This window comes from Punica granatum, chromosome 1 (assembly GCF_007655135.1).
Source record: "Punica granatum isolate Tunisia-2019 chromosome 1, ASM765513v2, whole genome shotgun sequence".
Classification (NCBI taxonomy): domain Eukaryota; kingdom Viridiplantae; phylum Streptophyta; class Magnoliopsida; order Myrtales; family Lythraceae; genus Punica; species Punica granatum.
In genome coordinates this window covers 51,918,464-51,941,525 of record NC_045127.1, presented here as the reverse complement: position 1 = coordinate 51,941,525, position 23,062 = coordinate 51,918,464, and the positions used below count along the sequence as shown (strand labels likewise).

Below are 23,062 nucleotides of genomic sequence, written 5' to 3'. Positions count from 1 at the left end.
CTAATTTATGGGACGATTTCTCTTACGCTTGTGTCATTTGGAGATCTAGTCTCTTTTTTGGATTACAGGAGATCTGGTCTTTACTATAAGATGCGTAGCAAAACCCAGTTGTGTGGAAGTAAGATGGAGAGAAAATATTTGCATGGACTTCTGAGTTGATCTTTTGGAACCATAACCGAATGATGTGGGATACAAGTTAACATGCTGAATCGGGCAAACCTCGAGCTTGAAGAGCACTTTGAGTTGATCTTTAGGTAGTTGGTACTGTGTCAAGCTTGGGCGAAATATACGGCCACAGTCCGAGCTCGAGCATGAACATAGCAGGTACTTGTCTCAACTCGACTTGACTTGGCAAAATTAGATCAACTTGGTGGAAGTTGGATCCCTATACGGGTGAAAATTAAATCGCGCGTTCAGCGAGCTTTATTATATGAAGGGAGGATAGGGAAATAGAATTAACTCTCAAGAAAGCACCAGATTTCTATTATTGGCTAGAGACCCCACTGCGGTTAGCCTGGCCAGTCTCCGATCGATCGCTAGATCTCGGTCTCGTGAATTCTGGTCACCATTAGGAAGGTCTAGCCTGATAACCAATTGATGACTTGAACAGCCTTGCTGAAGGTGGACAAGTCGATATGCATGCGACACGGCCCCTATTATGAATACTTCCTAGTGCAACCCGAGTGTCGTTTTACTAATCCTTTCAGAATTATATATGATTGGGAGATTTGTAATAGTTCTATATAATGCACGTTTGTGTTTGTATTGCTGGTCGGGTCACATATGCTGCCTTTCTGATGTAGTTTTTTTCGTGTTCGTGGAAACGGAATACGTAATGGAAACATGAACACGGAATACGTAATGGAAAGATGAGGTAGCTTTGATCGAATACTTGTCATAGTAACAAATACTTTCGAATGCTAAGTAGGATCCATCTGTACATACCCAACCGAATATGCTAAGATCCACACATGAGCAATCATATCAATTTCTTCATCTACAAAAGAAATTTAAGAAGATAGGGAACCGCAAAAAAAGAATATTTAAAGAAGAAAGAATATGATTAAGTCCCTTCAGACTGCCGAGCCACTCGATCGCTTAGACCTCATAATCTTCACAGCACCAGCAGCAACGAGGAAAATTAGATACCATAAGCCCCGGTTCTCAAACGCTGATCATGCTGGCACAGAGATTGTTCTGTTAAAGCAATCATGTTCGAGAATATTCTCGGCTCTCTGATCTTGAACCAGGATTCTCACTCCTGTCCGTGTCGGAGTTTTCCCTTTGCGAATCAATATCCATGCTTCCTCCACGATTTCTTCGGTGCCTTCGATCCTGAGTTAGACAAATTTTCACTCATTAAGAGTGAAGCATTTTCTGTACTAATCATAAGGGCCTCGAAGAAGGCACTGCGGTAACTGATGAGTTCTACAAGACCTTGATGAATAAATTTTGCTGACAAGATAAGGAACAATTTCATTGTTCAAACAACGTACCGAGTTTATAGTACATGGACTTCAATTAGATTGTGACTGAGATCAGGGAGGGAAAGGAAGGATCAAACACTAACCTCTCTTGGAATGGGATACTCCTCCGATTCAAGCATTCGGACAACTTGTCCCATCTTGGGTCTTTTGTCCGAGTCAGGATCAACACACCTCAGAGCAGTCAAGAGTGCGCGTTTCAATGCCCTAGTCGATGGTCTTATTTCAATGTTTGGGTCCACCACCTCCTCGGAGCGCCTGCTTCCCACCATCATTTTCAACCAATCGACCAGATTCACCTGAAATAATCACACATTGCTCGGTTTATAGTTCTTATTTTTGTTCAAACATGATGAACATCAGTTGTATTTTATCATGAAATGGTGTTAAGTCATAATATCAGACCTCTTGCGCAGGACGGCCATAGTCCACCGGATCTCTACCCGTTATTGCTTCCAGCAGTACTACCCCAAAGCTGTAAACATCACTCTTCTCGTTCAAGAGACCCGTATTTGCATATTCAGGTGCAACATACCTGAAAATTTTCAGGACCAGAGCAAGAATCCATTTCAGGTTGTATTTATCTAAGTTGGAAGAGAGAGTGAAAAATCGGCATGTGTAGTGCCAGAAGAAAGATCTAACAGAAGGGGGGTATGTCTGGAAACAACAAACTCACCCAAAGGTTCCCATAACACGAGTAGTGACGTGGCTCTTTCCTTCACCAAGCAACTTGGCCAGGCCAAAATCGGAAACTTTAGCATTGAAGTCATCGTCAATCAATATGTTACTCGATTTTATGTCTCGATGCACCACTTTCGGCTCTATGGCCTCATGTAAATAGGCTAGACTGCATAAAGTGGCATTGAATTAGAACAGGAATGCATCTCCAGAGAACATTGCAAAATCCATGTATATATATGACTTACGCTTTTGCTGTTCCAAGAAGAACCTTCATGCGAGCCTCCCAAGTAAGACATCCCTGCTGTCGCAGAGCTCCGTGAAGCCACTGCTCTAAGTTCCCGTTGTTCACATACTCGTATACCAACATCCTAAATGAGAGAGCATAATCCATGACGGGTGAAAAGCAAGTTCTCGTTCTGCACATAAAAATTTGAGAGGGAGGGAGAAATACCTATGAGTCCCTTCTATACAGTACCCTAGAAGTCGAACTAAATTTTTATGTCGCACATGCCCAATAGCTTCAACCTCCACTCTGAATTCTTTCTCTGCCTGTCCCCTGTCATGAAAAAGTCATGAAACAAACTCAGCTCAGATCCAAACGAGCACGAACAACATCGACATGTTGGAAGAAATTCTTTAATCCGTAAATTTAAACTCACACGTTGTTGAGAATCTTCTTAACAGCCACTGCATTTCCATTGATTAGGCGACCTCGATAAACGACTCCATAGCCACCCTCACCAAGGACATTGTCCTTTGAGAAGCGGTTTGTTGCTAGCTCGAGATCCCTCAAAGTGAACCAATGGCCCCACCCCAGGTGAGAAAACTCAGGCAGGCCTACCAAAGGAGAGGGGGCTGTAATGGGATGAGAAGAGGAAGGCCTGTAAATGCTAGAGTTTGAATCTTCTCCCGATTGGGATCCACATCCATCTTTGTCCAAGTGATGGAAGGATCCTGACTGACTGCTATTGTCGCCTCTGTTAATCTTCGTCACACCAAGATGGAGAAGTACTTTATCGGATTCTTTGTCACTTGATTTATCCTGAATGGTGAGAAGTATACCATCACGAGGAGCAAAGTCACTCGTTGATACTTGTTCCACGCGGACCTCTTTGATTTCCTTTGAAACTGCAGGGATTTGTGTGAAGGGAAGCTTCTCCCCTGCCCGTCTCGATTTTTTTCTCGATGTAAGACATGATGATAATGCAGTAAGAATTATGACAATGAACAGCCCAACTACAATTCCTATGAGTTCCCAAACCTTAAGATGGAAGATGGAAGTTTCCTTGGATAATTCGGCATTAAGATTGCCCATATCTTCAATGCCTCAATCCCTACATAAGGAAAAAGAACACACATGAATTTACAAAATTCCACTACTCATTCATCAGGAAGAAACCAATCTACACGACTCGAATTCTTTCGAAATGAAAATAGCCCATCAGGCAGTAACAGAAGGAGCAGAAAGTTCACAACTTTCACGGGTCAAAATCATTATTTACAGATGATGCTTAAGTTGGGGGGCAGAACAGCAGCCTCAAATGAGCATTTTCATATCTAATTCTAGTCAGGCAGATCAGAAAGCAGCCAGCTAAACGAGAAAGCAAAAGCAAACAAGGCAATAAAATTGGAACCTAGGAACCGGGAAGTATGTTCTTCCTTCTTACCTTGAAAGCAACATCAAGAACTCAGATCTCTGAGACAAAGCACTGGAAAAAATGTCCTAACTTGCCAACTGGGGAGATCAATCCACAGTCACAGATCTAAAGAACAGAGGAACCCGACAGCCCATTTCAGCTGAGGAACATTTCCAAGGAACTACAATCAATCCAGACCCAGAGAGCCCACCGGTTATATAGCCAAGAACAGAGGCACAGGGGAGGGGAAATATAAGCTCCCTCCCTGAATCTAAGCTGAAATGTAGCTTTCTCCAAGACCCAATCCCAAATAAAAACTAATGGGCACAAGAATATCTAATCTACCAACAAGGAGAAGGAGGAGGAGCAGGAGGGAGGAGAAGGAGGATGAGGAGGAGGATGGAGGGGACAAGAGGAGAGAGGGGGATATGGAGTTATCAGTGGTAGGTGATGAGTTCACAGAATGTGCCAGCCTTTCAGCAAACTTTTGGTACAGTAAAATGGAAAGTGTGGATCTTTCATATTTTTGTGTGCTATATTGCTTTTGTGTTTGCGGGTGGTTTTCTTGAATCTGCCATGAACATGACTGATCATCAGCAAATTTTTAAGCCCAAATTTCCTTAATTTTTCTTTCTGCATAATTAAAAAATAAAAATTGCAATGCCAAACAGGAATAATTTATTAAATGCAACTTTTGTTGGTGTCTGCTGCTGCTGCAGTGTTGTTTTTATCGCACTGCACTTTGTTCTTTCATGGTAATAAACAATTCATTGGGCGTTGGTCAAAACATCCCAATTAAGACAACATGCATTAACCGTAGAATAATTTTAATGGCGAAGCAGCTCAATACAAGCATTGATTTATACACAAAACCATCCACCCTTTACATACATATATATATACACACACACCCTTTACATACATATATATATACACACACATATATGATTAAAAAAAAAGAGAGATAAATTTGGATTATTGATGGGAAGTGGAAAATGAGAAATATGCATTCAATCTTGTGGGGGGACCTCAGTTGAACACAGGGCTCAGAAAAATCTCACCTATAACTATAGACATGACATATACATATACATATATGTCTGTATTATATCATATCAGTACACATGCTGTCATGTGGAGTTGCTGATCCACATAAAAAGGACACCCAGCAAAAAAAAAGAAAAAAGAACCACATAAAAAGAAAGAAAAAGGAGGGCACCTTTTTCACTGGTGCACTGAAAAAGCATATAATAAATTGCTTGCAATTTCTCAAACAATTAATTTCATCAATTAAGGATTCAAGAAACCTTACTCTTGATGTTCAAGAACTTCTCTTCTTTCTTGTTTTCCCTCTCTTCTTGGCCAGTTTTTGAATTTTTTTGTCAGGTACTTATAAAAGGATAAGGATAACGTTTTCAATAATTATATCTTGCCGCATGGTGTGATTGGCCAAATGTATGAAACATATAATTTTTTCCCCATTAAATGAAAATTTCCTTATGTGAGCAGAGTAAAATGAAGTAATTCCATATATTTCTTGATGGGCACAGGATAATTTCAATTGTTATCTTATTAATTATGTCCCCAAGATAAAATTTTACCAAAAATAATTACCAAGAGGCATTTCCTATCTGTTTCTGATTCGATTGCCCCCTTTTTTTTAAGTTTTCTAGAGCCAATGTCTGAGTTGTCCTGCCAGATGTCAGTTCATGTTTACATAGTAATCAGAACTCATAAGCTTTGTTATGCTATCTCTCTGCATTTTAATTTTAATTCAAAGGCATTATTACATACTTGTGCAGGTACAGAATGGTGGTCATCCAACAGCGAAATTAGGGAGCAATCGATCAGCAACCGTATTGACATATCGACATCAGAAAGTGCAATAAAACCAAAATGTACGTTCCGACGGATTGAGTCAAGTGTAATTGAGGGTAGATGTCTTAATCGGACGGATATAATTTTACGAACAAGTTTATTTGGAAGGAAATGAATGTACCATATTCAATTATTCGTCCTTTCTAATTAAAATAAATACTTTTTTTTAAATGTATTATTAAAAAAAAGGTGCAAGTGGGTTTCTCTGCCTTCTCGTCCTTGAAACGGATCCTATGCCCTATTTTCTAGTGTCTTCTTAGAGACATGCAAAAAAGATTTGGATAGGCTCAAACTCTGACAATTTCATGCCAAAAAATTATCTGTCCCCTAGATAGTGCGGCTATAGCTTGTAATTATTATTATCATATCATCAAATTCAGGAATATATATATATATATATATACTCTCCTTTGATAAAAATAATTTTTTATTTGTAATCAAACGCTCAATTATGGGACTCAATCATTGAGCTTTGAGGAGGAAAAAGGGTTGAAAAGAAAACTCCCCTACAACCAATCCTCTTTTACTTTTTCTTTTCCTTTTTTATTTTTTTTCTTGTATGCAGTGGCACTACTACGTTCATTAGGCTATTAGATTCCGACTAATTTAGTTTAAACTGATCGATTCATTATGAAATAAAACTCTTTCAGTCATGCATTTTTTCCATTCAATTCGAACCATTTAAATCAATCCATCTTGAATCATGAGGAAATAATTAGTTTATTTTTTGTTTTCGTTTTAGGGGAGCTCGAGGGGACGAATTCTGCAAAATGGGCCTGCAAAATGGATCCATCACATTTAATATGGGCCCAACAGAAAGAAAAATGAGCCGCAACCTTGATAATATCTCTTCTCACATGACTTTGCGATGCAATATTAGCTCTAGGTTACGAGACAAGTATCTGGTATCAGCAAAGGACAAGCTGAAGCGTTGGGGGAGCACGCCCAGTCGAGAAATTTAGACCGAAAAGAGGTAAGAAATAATACCATGATATACATGGTAAAACCCTCATGGCGAGAGAAACATCCACAGAAAAAATATGGAGATTTCACTAGATCAATAAACCGATTACGAGACCCAACTTGAGAATAGCTTCCCGAAAATTCTCAAGAAGATTATGCGTCCTTCTCGGTCATCCGTACTAGGGAAAGGTCCTCTCAATGCTCAAACGCCCACACCGGATATGGACCAAACTGTCTAACGACGTTCTGAACCCAGCTCACTTACCGCTTCAATGGACAAACAGCCAACCCTTAACATACTACAGCCTGCCCCAAGTGGCGAAGAGCCGACATCGAAGTGCCAAACCTTCACATCGATTCTCACACAACGTGTTGTCTTGATACAAAACTCTCTCCCCTTCAAATAAATACAATACCTTCTCAATATCTCAAAAATATCCTAATATAATCATAGGATAGTTCTCCATATGTAATATTCTAAAAATATTCTTGAATTATCTCTAACATCTTCAGAAATAATTTCCCCATTTAAAAATTTAAGAGATAACGAAATCACTATAAAATAGAAAATATAATCTTAAGAGAATTTTAGATCTCGCCCCTTCTTTTTTCGTCCGATCTCGTTACCGCTCTCCTCTTCAATTTTCGGGTTCTCCACTGAATACGAGGCATACTCAACATGAAGATTTCACATTGGACTGGATCCAAAGGGATCATAGTAATCAGTAAACTAATGTTTTAATTCAGCCCAATGTTTGGTCAGTGAAGCCCATATTGTCTTAAATAGCTTGACAACCATCCGACTGAATTATGCAAAACTTGTAGGAAAATAAAACCAGAAACTAAACAATACAAAAGCGGGTTTCGATTCAATAGAGATACAGCCCAAAAGAAGAGAAACAATCTCATCACGAGCCACGGCATGAACATGTCGCGAGAGCTCGAGAATTGTTGTGTCACCTAGCCAAGCCATACCCGAATTGCCTTCCTAGAATCCGTGATTTACAGTAACCTGCTTAGTTCACAGCCCACATACAGTTAAAGGCTTATAGCCATCTAATACCAACAGACCGCTCGTGTTCAAGGCTCATGTCACCCCGGGAAAGCTCGTATACAGTTCGCCAACCCCTGACGAGGCCATAACCATAATTTGTTAAATCTAATGACACGGTTTGCCTAATCATTGCTAATAAGGCCACCTGACCACGCTGACCCTGGGTTACTTTCGGGTTTGCATTCATGTTCAGCTCGAACCAACTTGGACTAGGTTGGGCCAGCTAATGAATCAGCAAACACGGAAGTTCTGGTATGCCCAGCTTGATGCTCGTTGGTAAGGATGGAGTCGATCGTGACATTTGCAACCCATAGATAGTTTCAACTTTGCTGTGGTCTCTCCCAGCATAAACTTCGCTTCCACACCTACTTGGCTTTTGCGTACCCGTGCCCCATATCAATCTTTTTGTTAAGCAGAACCAACTGCGAATTTGTCCGAGGAAACCGATTCCGATTTGGGCTATGCAACTTAAATGTCATCCATCTCAATTTGTAATTTGCCAAAACAACAGGAAAAAGAAATATCGATAGCTTATTGGACCCTCTAAATTGCCAGCTACTCTAGCTTTGTCCGTCGACTTCTCTTAGAGTATGTAACTTTACTTGAAGTAATATATAATAGATCGACTGACGTCTAATATCTTCGAATAAACTATATCCAGTGCAAGCATACATCTGAATCTGGAAAAAGAGATTTTAAAAAAAAAAAGCGATACCGATCATCAATCAGATGCTTTTCTATCCTATCTCACCCAAAAATCGCATGATCTGCTGCAAAAGTTGGAGGCATATACACATTATGGCTGATTCTAGATTTTTCTAAATCAACCTCAACTTGCACTTGCCTTTATAGATCCATATCAGAACAGAACTTGTTCTCACAGTAACATATCAATACATGAAACCCAGCAAGTGAAGAAGATATGCACGTCGATGTTCTGAGTACTTAATCATCCCTTTGCTTCTCATCGAGTTAATGGTTAGGATTGTTTAAGGGCGCGTGACAATGTGTCGGCAAAAAACGACCATACGTTACATTTGAGGACGAGTGTTGGGAATTGTAATTTCACATTAGAAAATCAAGGAGATAACCGTAGGTTTAAATGTGGCTTGAGTTAATTCAATATGGTATCAAAGCTTAGGTTACGGATATGCGCGTCCATGTGTATGTGCACACCAACATCACGCCAGACACAATATGTCTGAGTGGAGTTAAGAGCGTGCCTCATGTAAGTCCCCTTGGCTCAAGCACGGAAGATGAGTCTGGCTCGAGGTCAGTTATTGAGGACGGGTATTTAAGGGCACGTGACAACGTGTAGGCAGAAAAGAACCAAACGTTGCACGCGAGGAAGGATGTTGGGAATGAAAATTGGCTCAAACTCATATCAGCCCAATGGAAATTCAATAAGGAAAACTGCTCGACACTGTTAACATTCATGAAAGTCATCCTCATACCCCCTTCTTGACGCAAAACTCCCCGGTATGAACCAGAAACTAATGAAAGGCAAAGCTATTCCATTTCAAGAATATTTGAAGTAGGCTTAATTTGGAAAGACCGAGCCGTCACCAAACGGCTTGTCACTTTGCTTTCGGCCGTGGCATGAGTCAGAAAAGAGGAGGGGAGGCAAAAAAGAAGAAGATGAACCCACACATGGATTGTCCCCACTCATGTGTTTATTATCTTGTTTTTTCTACATTAATTAAAGCCTCAACTCAATCAGAAAGAGATATATACAGCACATTCATCACAAACAAGATATTTTACGATTCTAAAGCAAGGTGCCTAGGAAAAGTTTGAACTTAATATGATTTAAAGTGCAACTATCTTTGGCACCAAGCAGGGTGTACGAGTATATCTTGTGTCCCGATAATCACATGTTTCGATTCAAGGAGGAAGTAATGCGCCATAACAACAGGATTTCGACTGGAATTTCGGGGAAGAATTTCAAATTTTCTTGGCCTTGGGCATCTTTAATTTAAAATTGGGTGTCTTTAATTTATAATGGTTTTTGCTGAGCTAAGAGTTTTGGAGCTTAGTAAATCTTTTTAATCTTTACTCTCCTCCAACAATGATTCTTCTTCCAGAAAAGCTCCATGACTGATCAGGATAAGAAAGGTGGATGAGGGCCACACTCCAAATTCCAAGCTTAAGTTGCTTTTGCAGATCTGCATGAAGGATCATTTCTCCATTACATACTCGAACTCGATGAGGTATATTGTCTTCTTACTAAAATATAATGAAAGCTTATATGGGCCGGCCCCAACCTCTTTCGCCCTTCGGATCAACATATTCTTATGAGACTCGCATAATAAAAAGTTGACCCAATGATTACAGCATGCCAGAAGTAGAATCTCCATACACTTAATTACTGTGTTCATGAAGACTTCTTTCGTGGTATAACTCGACCCTGGCGTGTCAGCAGACAAGTCAATCATCAGTGTCATGATTTTCCACTCCGCCGCAGAAGGGCGTGTAAAGGTACTGAGATGATCAAACATGCATGTTATGTTCGGTGTCTGAACAGAGAAATGCTTTTGAATGTGACTGCATGTGTGAGGATATGCCTTAAGAATTTTGCCAGGTCAATATCCCATTATGCTATTGGCTATCTACGTCTTTTGATAAAAGTTGAGGAACCAAAATAAAGGGAACCATCAAGCCTAAAATCCAATAAGATCTCGCATCCTGTATGCAAGAATAACGTACTCAGTAAATTACATTGTATATAACATACTGGTATAAATTTCATCACAACTGTTTATCAATAATTGACTATGTGCATCACGTCCGTCGTATATCCTTGAAATAACTCGTAATTTTCTATTGGTATTTGTGGAGGGAGAGTACATTCCCTTCCCCATCCTTGGTGACAAAGTAAACATATACATGATATGATATATTCACCTTTGCTTTACAGTATTACTCCTTTTTTCTGCCCACCACTTTTATCTTCAACCTTACCTTTTTCTTCTTCCCTCCCTCTATCTTTCTCTCTTTCCAGACAGCATTTATTTCAAATCAATTTGAAGATGGTTCTTTAAGAGTAGACCATAACATGAATCCCATTAAAAATCCATTTGGACCTCCTCCGCCCGATTTCCGAAAACTCGTCCATCCCAATAAAATGGCTCCAGGGTCTGCCAACTGCCTCTTCCTCCTCTTCCATCTTCTCATCAGCTGTTCTTCTGGCGAGCATGATTACGGTAATGGAAGTATTACTTGGACAGGCGAGTTGTTCTATTCTGATCATAATAGTACTCTTTCTTCCTTGACAGGAGACACTGCAACTTCTTCGGTTGCAGGGCTTCAGGTCTTTCCATCTGATGGCAGAGTTCGTAGTTCGGCTGCTGGCTTGGGTTTATCAGTTGATCTCTGGTTGAGTGAAAGACAGGTTAAGAATTTGATCGCTTCTGAAACTTCGACGGTTTCATGGCTCAAAGCCCGACTGCTCCTTGATAAACGCATTAGGAACATAATAGTGAGATTCGGGCATGGTAATTCAGGTCCCTGTGAGCTGCAAAATCTTCAGCTCACCCTGGAAACAGTTAATAGGATCATTGGTAATTTCGGGAACAAACATAGAGTGGAGCTGTCGGTGGCATTTCCGTTGCCACACTTGGAGAAACTGACTGAAGGAAATGCCATGGAGCTGATTAGCGGGATAGATAAATCAATTTCTAAGATCATTATAGAAGACAGAGGCGGCAAGGATAAGAAAAGGGCAGATCGGTTTATCGGGTCCATAGTTGAAAGAGCTCATCTGGTGAGTTCCCGTCTTCCCAGCAATGGCTTCCATGTAGTTTTGGCAATCAGAGGTCCAGCTGCTCCAAAAGAAGTATCTCAGCTCCGTTACAGGATCTCCGAATCATTTAAAAGCGGGAGGACCAAGCCTAATGGGAGGATTGTTGAAATTAGAAACGTCCAAGAACCGATCTCAGTTCCCTCTCGCAGAGCACTCCTAAAATCGGACCATATGAAATCAACTGGTCATGACACGGACTTCCCTGTAACGCCCACACCGATCATTGTCACTGTCCCTGCGACCGCAGGACCTGTTGCGATCTCCCCCACCAATCCCAACTTGACACCTCTTGCATTCCCCCCACCTATTCCAGTCACCTTTCCTACACCCCCGGTCACAGTTCCAGTGACGCCCATTCCCGTAACTAACCCTGTTCCAGTGACGCCCGTTCCCGTAACTAACCCTGTGACCACCTACCCATCCACACCAGGCATTCCCACAGTCACTCCTACCCCAGTTCCCACCACCAATCCTCCAGCGACTCCAAGTACTTCTCCAGCTATCCCAGGGCAAAGCTGGTGTGTGGCCAAGGCTGGAGCATCAGAAGCCGCTCTTCAGGCGGCTCTGGATTATGCATGTGGGATTGGAGGAGCTGACTGCTCGCAGATTCAGATGGGGGCGAGCTGTTATAACCCAAACACTCTTGAGAACCATGCATCATATGCCTTCAACAGCTACTATCAGAAGAATCCCGTGGCTACGAGCTGTGATTTCAGCGGGACCGCTACCATAGTTGCCGCAAATCCTAGTAAGAAATTCTATTTCATAATATTTGCTTGCTTGTGTGCTATAGATAGAATGAAAACTAAATGCCCGACATTTGAACAGGCACGGGAGCTTGCATTTACCCGACATCACAGACTTCAGCTCCGGCAACTACTACTCCAACAACACCGACTCCCACACCAACTACAGCAGCACTGCCTCCGCCATCAACGGGAGCAGTTCCAGTGCCAGTCCCAGTACCAGTACCAGGGTTAGTACAACTAATTTTCTATCAGCTATGTGCTGCAGTCAATATTTATTCTAGTCATATGACTTCATTTGGTTTTAATGATGTGACTGAATTTTCTAGCTCGGGAACTCCACCAGCGGTGCTGAATTCAGGCAATCCTCCCTCCGGGAATCCAACAGATTTTGGGAACCTCGGCCCTCCTCCGCCTGCGACATTTTTCTCGACATCAGCAAGATTACAGCCCTATGTTGGTTGTATTATTGTACTCATCAGCCTAGTGCTGCAAGATTTATGCTGCAGAGATAGGAAGTGATTTTCAGGGTATTTCGTATTAGGAGTCAGCAAGCTTTAGTTTGAGTTTTTACTGGGTATGTACAGCTCAAGTCATCGGTGAAAGGGAAGAGCAACTAAGTTCCGGTGTAAAGATGCATGGAAATATAGATCTTACAGCAACAGAAAACAATCTGCATCGTTTATCCCCCAGTGGATCAATGTCAGAGAGCTCCATGAAATGAGGTAGGTCATAGAAGAGAATTAGCGTGTTTCGGTCTCCAGACATACGAAAAGCTTACAATCCGTACGTGCAGCAATGCTCAGGATGGTAGACGTTACAGAGTTGTCTATAGATATATTGAAAGGTCTATGTCACTTCAGCATCATATTCTTGTCCCTTATCTGTATCATAATGTCACTAGATTCATAGATCGTAGAATGCAGATTACCATTAATTTCCGAAACTGCAATTTAGGAAATTATTATGGATGTCGTTTACAAAGTCAAAAAGGTCTACCCAAAAGTGAAAACCAGATCATTTGATGACAAGAAAGTCTTGCTATTTTCCAACAACATTTTGCCTCACATGGAGGTCACTCAAACCTACTCAATGCATTGGATCCCACCTCCCCCGCCAAAATCATTGTTTGGGATTTTCAAATGAACAGAAACTCAAGAGACATTTCATTTACTATGATTATATAAGATACTCCAGTCCCTCGATCGGATCCAAAAGGATGATCCCATCATATATTTGCTATGTGCTGACACAGAGATAAAATGTCGACTCACCAACATATATCCCGGGATATTCCTAATCATATGCCACCTACGAGAACAGAAGTTGGATTTGACATGGCCCATAAGATTTGGCCATTCCACAGGTCTATTGGCATTTACAATCCTAACCTAATAGAGTGCATTAAAACAACAGCGAATGGGGCTACAGATTGACTTCACCGCTTGGAGAATACCACCAGGATCAACATCGACATGGAGACCATTATCTTGAAACACGGGGTCTCCCAGAAGTTCTGCTTCTCGCTAACACCACCATCCTCCTGTTGTTGCTTCCCTGCTAACTGCTCCCTGAGCTCCTTCAGAGTTTTCTCCCTTCTTTCTCCCGTCTGATACATGATCAAAACCGAAGTGAATAACATAGGAAACTCCAAAAAATAGAACTATACTAAGAAATGAATACCATACCCTTTGAAGCTTCCGCATCTGAGCACGAGCTTCCTGGAGACAGAATTCCAATTTCAATACCCTCTTCTTCAGCTCCTGATCAGCTCGCCGCTGCCTCTCCAACTGTATTTTGAACATTGTTGATGAATGAGAAACTGCCTCTTTAATCCCAAAAGGAGGATTAATCGTGAAAATAAGATATAAAACGGGTGACTGGATAAGAAGAAAGACCTGCGACTCCAGATCTTTAGTTTTCATCTTCCAGTGAGCAGTCATGACCCTGATTTCATCCTTCAGTTTCGCAATTTCCTCGTCCTTAACATCCAAAAGTTTATTGAGCTTGTCGATATTCTTGGGAGAAACCTCATCCAGCATTCTCCTCAGCTCTGAATCCTTGCTCACCCCAGCTCTAGCAACAGCTTGCATAATATCCTGCTCGATTTTCAGAACCTCATCTTTCAATTGCCTCTGCGAAAATTCCCTGGCCTGCAGATCCTTCTGTAGGTAATCTAATTGCTCAGCTAACTTATTGACCCGATCCTCGTGATCCTTCAAGGACCTGTTCTTCTCATCTAGTTCCTTCAAGAGTGCCAAGCATTGAAATTGGGCTGATTCAGCTGATGCAGTACTCGCATCTGCAGTTGCTTGGGTGCTCGCAAGTTGTGATCTTAGATCATCCAACTCCTTCGTGTACTGTTTTGTTCCATTGGAATAATGACATCAGATTCATTCAATTCGTTACAGATGAAAGGATGTCAAGGGAAAAAAATTGGAATTAAGTCTATGGTTTAGCTTTCTTTAAAAGCAAGGAAAAGACCCTTAACTCTGATTCTTCCCAATAACAGCCATTTATTTCGAGATTAAGTCCATGCAATACTAACATGCTCGGCTTAGAAAACATTTTAGAGAGTAATCAAAAGACAGGCAAGAACGCTATGCCCAGGATGCTATCACATGCTCTACCCTAAAATGACACGAGACAGTGTAGATCAATACGCCTCGACAACAGAGATTGAATTAGGTAATAGGCCCAAATCAAAGGGTAACTCCTCAACAAACCTTTAGGATAATATAGAAAGAGACAGGACAGGATTTATGTACAGGAACTGAATGGAAACTTCAGTACCAACTAAGCCTCCAAAACCTTCACGAGAAAATAACATCCAAAATAGAAAGCTTCAACGAGTTGACAATTGAGTCAGTGCATTGCTGCAACGACCAATTTAACTACTAAAACTGCTTGCATTTACTCAAACTATCTTGTTATCCAATACATTTCCTCTCCCGAGTACACTTTATCCTTCTGTTATAGAGTTACCTACTCTAACCAAAATTATGCTTCCTTCAGAAGTTTTAGCCCATGGGCCAAGTGGAAAACAGCATAAGTTCATTAAAACATATCAGGATATGCATCTTCCCGAAAAGGAACTACTTTCACCAGATCATTTACGGGCTATTACTTTTACTCGTCACAAACAAAATGATATCCATCAACAAGTGAAAAAGCGGCAAAAATATTCATCATCCCCACTTTCCAAGCGTTTTCAGCTTATTCAAGCAAAATGAGTTTTTGAATAATTCAATTCCTGGCAAAAGGAGTCCATACAAAGTTCATGCAAAAACAATTGCCCACTATTGCTTTGACCCACTCTGGGAAAAAGAAAACAAAGGCAAAAGGCCAAAAAAGGCCTCATTTTTGGTATTGGACATATCAACAGACTCAATTTAGCGAAGCTACATAGGCTAATTTAATCAAACGAGCTCTCAAAAAGCGTCATCGGGTTAAAGCTCAATCCGAAAGTGATCACTTTTCCATGCTAAATGTCATCATGCCTCATATGATTAAAGAGATAATTGCAAGATTAAGAAAATGTAGATCGAAAAACGACCTTCTCAGCTGTGGAAGCCGAAGCCTGAAGCTCCTCATTCCTTTCATCCAATCTCTTCTGCAACCTACGAATCTCCTCTTCCAAGCCCTTTGCCTTTGTCTCGGCCTCCTGAAGAACAACAGAATCACAAGAAATGCTAAGAGCCATTCATCCTATGGTATAATTAGTCAAACAAAAAGGTCAACCCCACAAACAAGACCCCCCAATAAAGGATACAAAAAGAGAGTTGGATCAATTTCCAGCTCAGAAGCCCTAATCGTCCCAACAATGACAAGACAAAAGGAGCCATAAAACTGCAAGATCACGTGCCTGTCTTGTGAGGGTTTCCCTGGCGAAGGACTGCTCCTGCGAGGCAAGGCGGGTCCGGACCTCCTTCAGCTCTGCCGCCAGGGACACCACGTTCCGCCGGAAGCTCTGCTTCTTCTCGTTCAAGTCCTTCAGCAGCGGATCGATATCCCGGGCCGGGCTCGGCGACTTGTCCGCTACCGACATCATGAAGATGAACAACCCCAAATAACCCTTATTGTCCCGACGACCACGCAGAAGCTACTCTCTCTGCATAAGAACGATATGGAGGTCACAGCCCATTAATGGCAGAAATGGTAAGCAAAAGAAAAAAAGAAAAAAACTTTGCAGAGGGATGAGATTCACAAAAAATGGCAAGCTGAATATTACCATAAAGGGTTTTCGATTTCAAAAATGGACGGTGAGTTCATCCTCAACGCAGTCCCACGAGAACCCGCTCATCTTCTTCTGGCTCTAGTGAGTACACGAAGGAAGGCTTAAGGCTTCGCCGCCTGCTGCAATAAATGGTGAAAGAGACGCAAGAGAAGCTGAATTCAAATGACCATTTTCGACTCAGTTCAGAACTTCAAACGACACGGGGAGTAGAGCTCCGTTTGAAATTTTATGGGGAAGATCAAATCCCGCCCATTTTCACCAAGGACAGAAACAAGCCGTCAGGCACTCCATAACCCCATAAAAACCGAAGCTTCAGGAGCTCGTCAAGAAATCACTCGACGACCCAGAAGAACAGAGACGGAAAGAGAAATGCTCACACAAGCAAAGGGAGCAACTCAGCCAGCCACCAGTCAACGAGAGCAGATCGTAATACGACTTCTCTCTGCAGAGCTCTCTCTCTCTCTCTCTGTCTCTCTTGACCGCAGGTTTTGCTTTCTGCAGCTGAACGCAGTCCATGCACAAAGCGAGGGTGAGGTCGTCTCATCCAACGGCGGAGATTGAGGGAGTGATTGGATCGGAGGATTGGAAATAGAATCCGGAGAGAATATTGGCGTAGGTGTGAGAAAACAAATTAAAAAAAAAAACAAAAATAGAGAAATTTTAAAATTTTAAAATTTTTTCTTTATTAGTAATTTTGTCTTTATCGAGAAATTGTTTTTTTTTTGTCAGAGATACGCTGTTATCATGGGACATGTCGTGCGAAGGTAGGTTCGGATCATAGGTTCGGGTCAGACAGCCATGTTTGCGAGTGGCTTTGCTTCGGAATTCCCAAACCTCGGGTCAGGTAACCTGACAATTCCAGAAGCTAGGATTTCTGGTTTGGGCTGAGGGCGCCAAATTGAAACTTTCATTGGCTGGACCAAACTACTCCCCACGTGGCGCCTTCTTGGCCGTTAGATGTGAAGCCGCCTGATCAACGGTGGAAATCACATCTTACAAATTACTTTGACTCGACTCTGACCGGATGTCATTAATTTACTTGAGCAAAGAAATTATGAACTAACTCTATCCCTATCGGATGCCAATTTAAGCCTAAGTAATTATTGTGTTAGGAAGAACATGTCGCGTTACGAACCTCGTTGTTCTAGACGGTAGAAGCAACGGCACGACTTATTTTTTTATGGCTACTTAAGTCTACGAAGATAACTGTAATGTGGATCTTTGTGGTTTGAGCCGAGGGCGTCAAATGGAATCTTTTGTTGGCTGAATGCCTCAAATTTCTCCCGATGTGGCGTCTTTAGATGTGAAGCCGCCTGATTAACGGTGAAAAATCCTATCCTACTGAAATTTACTCCGATCGGATATCATTAATTTACTTGAACAAAGAAATCGTGAAATGACTCTACCGAGTGCCGATTCAGTCCTAAGTAATTGTGTTAGGAAGAATATGTCACGTTACGAATCTTGAAAAATTGTTCATGCATCATGTATAAGGTCGGCGTAGATATGCAAAAGTTGCTATAATGTGAAACAAAATATAGGCCTTGATTGAAGCTTTTGTTTCACCGGGCTGGCAAGTAAGGCCTAGCAGGGCCTCTAGCCTGGATTGTGTTTCAAGTTTAATCAATAAATCATCAATCAATCAATCAATATATATATATATATATTGCTCATAAGGACAGTTCATTTAAACTAAATAGCATAGACTCAATGTGCCTACCTACATCTCCTCTTCCCTTACAAAGACAAATGATGGGATGTAGGAGATGCCGATAGGTCCATTAAGATTACTAAAGGCAGCCTAATATGCAAGATTATGGGCAATAAAGTTTCTAGCCGCATGTATATACATGGTAATCCATGACGAGAAAAAAGTAAGATTAGTAAACATATTAGTGAAGATAGACTCAGAACCTGTGGGAGGTTGGCTGAACGGAGAGTTTAGGTAGTCTAGGGCATCCTTAGCATCTCCAAAAAGAAGCAATTGGTTGATGTTCATACCTTGAGCGCACTGGACGACCTTGTGTGCAACATCTGCTTCCCCAAGAGTTGGGTCCATGGAGTTTGAGGAGAATGCCCAAGAAAAAATGATGTTGCTTTTATTGTCTAAGCAGATAACTGCGAGGGTGGAGTGATTATTGCAGACTGCTGCATCGAAAGAGAAGGATAATTGTATGGTAAAGCCAAAGCCTCTTCATGTTTCGTCAGCAGCTTGTGGATGGCTCTTGCTGTTTGCATAGAACTGAAAATCGCCATGATCAACTGCAAGTTTCGTTGAAGGTGGATTGTCTTGAGCAATTCACAGGTTATTTCGAAGCATCCACAGGTAATCCATGCAAACCAAACCCTGGAGCTGAAATCTATACTGAATATCCCTAGGAATATTCAAGGAATCAACAATACTTGTGAAGAGCTTAATCCATTCCAACATCTTAGTATGTTCAAGGCCTGTAAATCGTACAAGTATAGGTAGTAAAGCCGAGACAATTGTAGAGAAAAGGGCAATGGAGGAAGATATGGCCAGTCGTAACATGTGTAAGCCTTATAGATCGTACATTATAGGAGTAAAGCCCAGACAATTGTGGAGAAGGGGCAGTAGAAGAAGATATGGTCAATCTCCTCCGGCCCGTCTTGTAGAAGGGATAAAAAGTGTCCACAATATTAAAACGAAAAGCAAAAACAACATTTGTTGGCAAGCAATTCCAGACAAATTTCCATAAAAAAAGCTTATGAAGATCATGTATTTTTAGTCTCCAAAGGGCTCTCCATTCTTGTTGGTTCAAAGATAAGTGGGGAATCTATGGGACTGGTCAAGAACATAGGCAAAAAAAGATAGAGAAGGTGCCATTTCTGATACATTGCCATGAGAGTTCATCGAATGGAGATGTATGGTGGGGAAGAGATAGAGCAAATCTTTTAAACTGTTTACGTAGAGAAAAGAGAGTAGAGAAATGGAATATTCCATATTCTAGGTCCTGCTAAAACAACACTGAGATCCAATTAGGGTGGTGTGCTGGTAGTTGATGTAAGGGTTGGAAGGTGAGAGAGGAGAGGGTAGGAATCCAAGAGTTCGACCAAATATTAATGGTGTGGCCACTATTGACTCTATAGCAGGAGCCCTTAGAAATAAGGTCACGAGTGTGGGAAATTCCTTTCCAAAAATAGGAAGAGTGAGAGTTTGGATTGTGGGAGGAGAGGGGCCTATGTTTGAGGTATTTGGCTTTCAAGAGAGAGGTATGAGGCTTAGCCTAGAGGGGGTGACTTGCCTAAGATTGTTTTGCAATGAGGGCTCTATTGTGATGTACATTCGGCGAAAACGTAACCCACCGTGGTATTTTGGTGCACAAAGGGAATCCCAAGTCTTGAGATGAATTTTGGGTTTTTCAGAGGAATTGAAGCCCTACCATAAGTTTGCAAACATCGAGTCCAATTTAGAACAAGTGGTTTTAGGGAGTAGGAAGGTTTTCATAGTGTAAGTGGGTATGAAAAGAAGCGACAAATCTTATGAGCACTCCACGGGCTGCTTGGGACAAGATTTTGGCTTTTCACATCTCTATTTTTTTCGAAACTCTATCAACGAGGGGCTGAAAGGCAGATGTCTTTTCCTTTTGAATGTGTAGAGGAAGGCCGAGGTATTTAGAGTCTGGTGAGCCTTGTCTGATCTGGAAAAGCCAAGAGAGGTGGTTCTTTAAGAATAAAGGAACAATAAAAGAACACTTTTACTTAAGAACATGGCTGATTTTTTAGTATTGATTTTCTGTCCAAACCAAGATTGGTAAGTATGAAAAATGTTAAAGATGTTTTCCAAGTTGGATTCTGTGGCTTTTACAAAAAGGAAGAGGTTGTCAGCGAAAAAGAGATGAGAAAAAGGTCGAACAATCTTTGCCAATTTTTATTCTTTGAATTTTGCATGAATTTTCCTCATGAATAAGGAGTCGGGAAGGGGGAAAGTGGATCTCCCAGTCGAATGCCACATGAAAGTTTGAAAAAATCGAAATGCTTCCCATTGATGAGGACATAGTAGGATACTGTGTTGATACATTGTGAAATCCATTGTATCCATGTGTCATCAAAACCAAGATCATGAAAAAATTCGAAAAGAATGGCCATTCAAGTCTATCAAAAGCTTTTTCCATGTCTATTTTGATAGCAACAAAATGATCATCGCTTTGATGATGGTCGAGAAAGTGCATTATTTCATGAGCGATGATAGAGTTTTCTAAAATATTTTTTTCCTAGACAAAAGTAGATTGGTATGGTGAAATGTGAAAGGGGTAGGATTTGAAAGGGGCAATTGTATCGGGAGGAGAGAAGAGTGGCTATGGCAGTGAGTAATTGTGGGTTTGGGCCACTGCGTAAACAGGTGGGGTGCAAGGTCCATGCAGAGCCGAGGGGGAGGAAGTGAGATCCTATTCTGCACACGTCGCCTTTGAAGCCGGTTGTTCTTCTGCTGCCATCTGACCCTCCAACAGATCATTGCTTAGATTTAACAAAGTGAAACCAAACTTACTTCCCTCTACAACCATATGGGAACCTAGATATTGTCGCCCATACTTCCACTTCTGCTTAACCTCCGAGCTAACAATCTTGTAGGGGCATGAATACTTTGAATACCCAAGCCGTCCACAGTTGTAGCAAAAGTTAGACAATCGTTCATATATGAACTGCACTCAAAGATTACCGTGGCTTCTCTCCATAAAAAAAACCAATTTTGAGTGGTACAGTAATCTTATGTTGCACGAGAATACACATAGGGCTTTTACCCGAAGAGCCTTCATCTGCTGCCAAGTCAATGTCCAAGATCGCATGGAACATAGCTCTAATAGCTTGAGTATTTTGCTTCGTGACGTGATCTAGCGGAAGACCATAAATTTGGACCCAGAGCTGAGTACATGAGAAGTCGATTTTTGAAGTAACGACATTGGGTAACCAAGGTTTGAGAACTATGTGATGTGATGTGATAGCCCCAGACAGACCACGATGAACATGCAATGACTTTTCTTCTATCAACAACCGAGGCAAATTCGAAGAGGATGAGATTTCGGCCTACCAAAGTGACTTGAACTCCATGTTGAAGGTCCCATGAGGAGATAATCTTCTGCTTCACCGGTTTTGTTACTGAGGTCCGCATATGAGATAATCTTGCCATAGGCTAATTTTGAGAGAGAAGGGGTTTTAGTCGGGTCAGGTGAGAGGCGTAGAGTGGTGCGTTTGCAGGAGAGTGTTTTGGTTTGGTCAATGATGTCGTCAATGGTAGTGGGTGGTTCAGTTGGTTCCATGGTGGGAGAGTGTTTTGGGATTGGTAGGATGTGGTTAGGGGCGTAGTAAATGGTGAAGCGTGAGGGGGCGGAGGTGAAAAGGTGATGGTTGGTGGGCAGGATAGTGAGAGGATACTGATGAAGATGGAGAGGACATTGCTGGTGCTGGGCATTAACGGGGATGGGTATGACGTTGGGAAGAAAAAGGAACAGGGGATCACAGAAACTGGAAGAACCAGAAGGAGAAACCTGCAGCAGAGAGCACAGGAGGAAAAGAAAAACTTGTTAATCATCGATTAGTATGTAGAAATGGAAGATGGGAAGAAAAGATGTTTTCAAGCAAAGAGCATCTATGATGGTGACTTCAAGTATTGAGTGTTGTTTGTGACCTCTTTGCAATTTGATCGGCTCAAGTTTCGGATCTTAGGATCACTTACATAATCAATATACTGATAGTTGCTGGTGCCATTAAAGTGATCTGAGAATTTGCCAAAGCATCACTAGATTCCGAGATTGACTTCGATATTATTATAGGAATAAAGTCACGATCAAGTCTTCAAGCAATACACTGATTTTTTTTAAAATTTTTTTGGTGTAACCTTATACACGGAAGCCCAATCGATTTGATTAATCCAGTTCGAGCCGGAATGGTCACCAAAGGATAAAATCCTCCGTTTTCTCTATTTATAAGAAAATAAGTATCGAACTGCTTTCCGTTTTCTCTATTCACAAGAGAACAAGAATCGAATCGTTTAAAGCAATCCGCATTGGTGATGCACTGATTTTGCTTTTTCTCCTTGATATATATTAAGTGAAATAAATTGAAGGTTAGGGTAGTTATTTTTGTTTCACGAACCAATAAGCCCATAATTAAAGCAAAAAAAACAATCTTCTAAATTTATGGGCTGCTACAACTGTTTGTATCATTGAAAAGTTGGAATACTTCCAGGAAGAAAGTGGCATCTGATTCGACTATTATTAGAGCACAAACAAAGTGAATATTACAAGAAAAAATTAATCATGAAATTATTTTTCACTGTATTGTGCATTGAAATATGAGATTATTGTATTTGGTATATATTAAATTATTTTCGAAACATTAGTAATAATATAATATATAATATACTTATTTTTACAGAAATTAAATGTGAATTGGAATAATAGGGAAAGACCCGGCCAAACTGCCTAGGACTCGAGGGCGGGCTTTATTATTGTGAGAATGGGGAGTGAATCGAAAGGCTTGGACAATTAAATCTCGTTGTAATATGAAAATTTCATATGTTTCAAATTTAAAATTTATACCGACCATAATTGAAAAACTT

At 41.1% G+C, this 23,062-nt stretch overlaps 3 protein-coding genes across 7 annotated transcripts; 1 reads left to right on the top strand and 2 right to left on the bottom strand.

Annotated features, from left to right (window-relative positions):
- Positions 1-859: 859 nt before the first annotated feature.
- Positions 860-4,335, bottom strand: LOC116192275 (probable receptor-like protein kinase At2g42960). The gene is made up of 8 exons (XM_031520778.1): positions 3,833-4,335; positions 2,825-3,499; positions 2,617-2,721; positions 2,411-2,533; positions 2,161-2,331; positions 1,890-2,019; positions 1,571-1,783; positions 860-1,335 (listed from the first exon to the last, which is right to left on the bottom strand). Exons 2-8 carry the CDS (start codon positions 3,478-3,480, stop codon positions 1,210-1,212), a joined length of 1,524 nt encoding a protein of 507 aa, XP_031376638.1. The 5' UTR covers positions 3,481-3,499; positions 3,833-4,335; the 3' UTR covers positions 860-1,209.
- A 6,286-nt stretch (positions 4,336-10,621) lies between these two features.
- Positions 10,622-13,273, top strand: LOC116210096 (SH3 domain-containing protein C23A1.17-like). Of its 2 annotated transcripts, none has more exons than XM_031543918.1 (4): positions 10,622-10,900; positions 11,000-12,247; positions 12,328-12,475; positions 12,575-13,273. In XM_031543918.1, the coding sequence occupies exons 1-4, from the start codon at positions 10,753-10,755 to the stop codon at positions 12,765-12,767; spliced, it is 1,737 nt and encodes a 578-aa protein (XP_031399778.1). In that variant the 5' UTR covers positions 10,622-10,752; the 3' UTR covers positions 12,768-13,273. The 2 variants fall into 2 exon arrangements, with proteins under 2 accessions (XP_031399778.1, XP_031399770.1); XM_031543910.1 differs by having other exon boundaries at positions 10,629-10,900; positions 10,973-12,247.
- A 115-nt stretch (positions 13,274-13,388) lies between these two features.
- On the bottom strand, positions 13,389-17,016 carry LOC116210114 (nuclear envelope-associated protein 2-like). 4 transcript variants are annotated; one of them, XM_031543936.1, is made up of 6 exons: positions 16,860-17,016; positions 16,477-16,601; positions 16,111-16,356; positions 15,802-15,909; positions 13,934-14,605; positions 13,389-13,854 (listed from the first exon to the last, which is right to left on the bottom strand). In XM_031543936.1, exons 3-6 carry the CDS (start codon positions 16,294-16,296, stop codon positions 13,684-13,686), a joined length of 1,137 nt encoding a protein of 378 aa, XP_031399796.1. In that variant the 5' UTR covers positions 16,297-16,356; positions 16,477-16,601; positions 16,860-17,016; the 3' UTR covers positions 13,389-13,683. The 4 variants fall into 4 exon arrangements, with proteins under 4 accessions (XP_031399796.1, XP_031399803.1, XP_031399810.1 ...); XM_031543943.1 differs by having other exon boundaries at positions 16,477-16,598; positions 16,860-17,006; XM_031543950.1 differs by lacking the exon at positions 16,860-17,016 and having other exon boundaries at positions 13,934-14,035; positions 14,144-14,605; positions 16,477-16,853.
- Positions 17,017-23,062: the final 6,046 nt, after the last annotated feature.

Bases quoted from the DNA above. Each gene is read 5' to 3' on its own strand.
- LOC116192275 (XM_031520778.1), bottom strand. From the start codon at position 3,480: ATGGGCAATCTTAATGCCGAATTATCCAAGGAAACTTCCATCTTCCAT. The intron at 2,722-2,824 runs GTGAGTTTAAAT...TTTTCATGACAG, and splicing joins AAGAAGATTCTCAACAACGT to GGGACAGGCAGAGAAAGAAT. The intron at 2,020-2,160 runs GTGAGTTTGTTG...GAAAATTTTCAG, and splicing joins CGTGTTATGGGAACCTTTGG to GTATGTTGCACCTGAATATG.
- LOC116210096 (XM_031543910.1), top strand. From the start codon at position 10,753: ATGAATCCCATTAAAAATCCATTTGGACCTCCTCCGCCCGATTTCCGA. The intron at 10,901-10,972 runs GTAATGGAAGTA...CTTCCTTGACAG, and splicing joins TTCTGGCGAGCATGATTACG to GAGACACTGCAACTTCTTCG. The intron at 12,248-12,327 runs GTAAGAAATTCT...ACATTTGAACAG, and splicing joins CATAGTTGCCGCAAATCCTA to GCACGGGAGCTTGCATTTAC.
- LOC116210114 (XM_031543936.1), bottom strand. From the start codon at position 16,296: ATGATGTCGGTAGCGGACAAGTCGCCGAGCCCGGCCCGGGATATCGAT. The intron at 15,910-16,110 runs GCACGTGATCTT...GTTGTTCTTCAG, and splicing joins GGGAAACCCTCACAAGACAG to GAGGCCGAGACAAAGGCAAA. The intron at 14,606-15,801 runs GTCGTTTTTCGA...GGAACAAAACAG, and splicing joins CGGCTTCCACAGCTGAGAAG to TACACGAAGGAGTTGGATGA.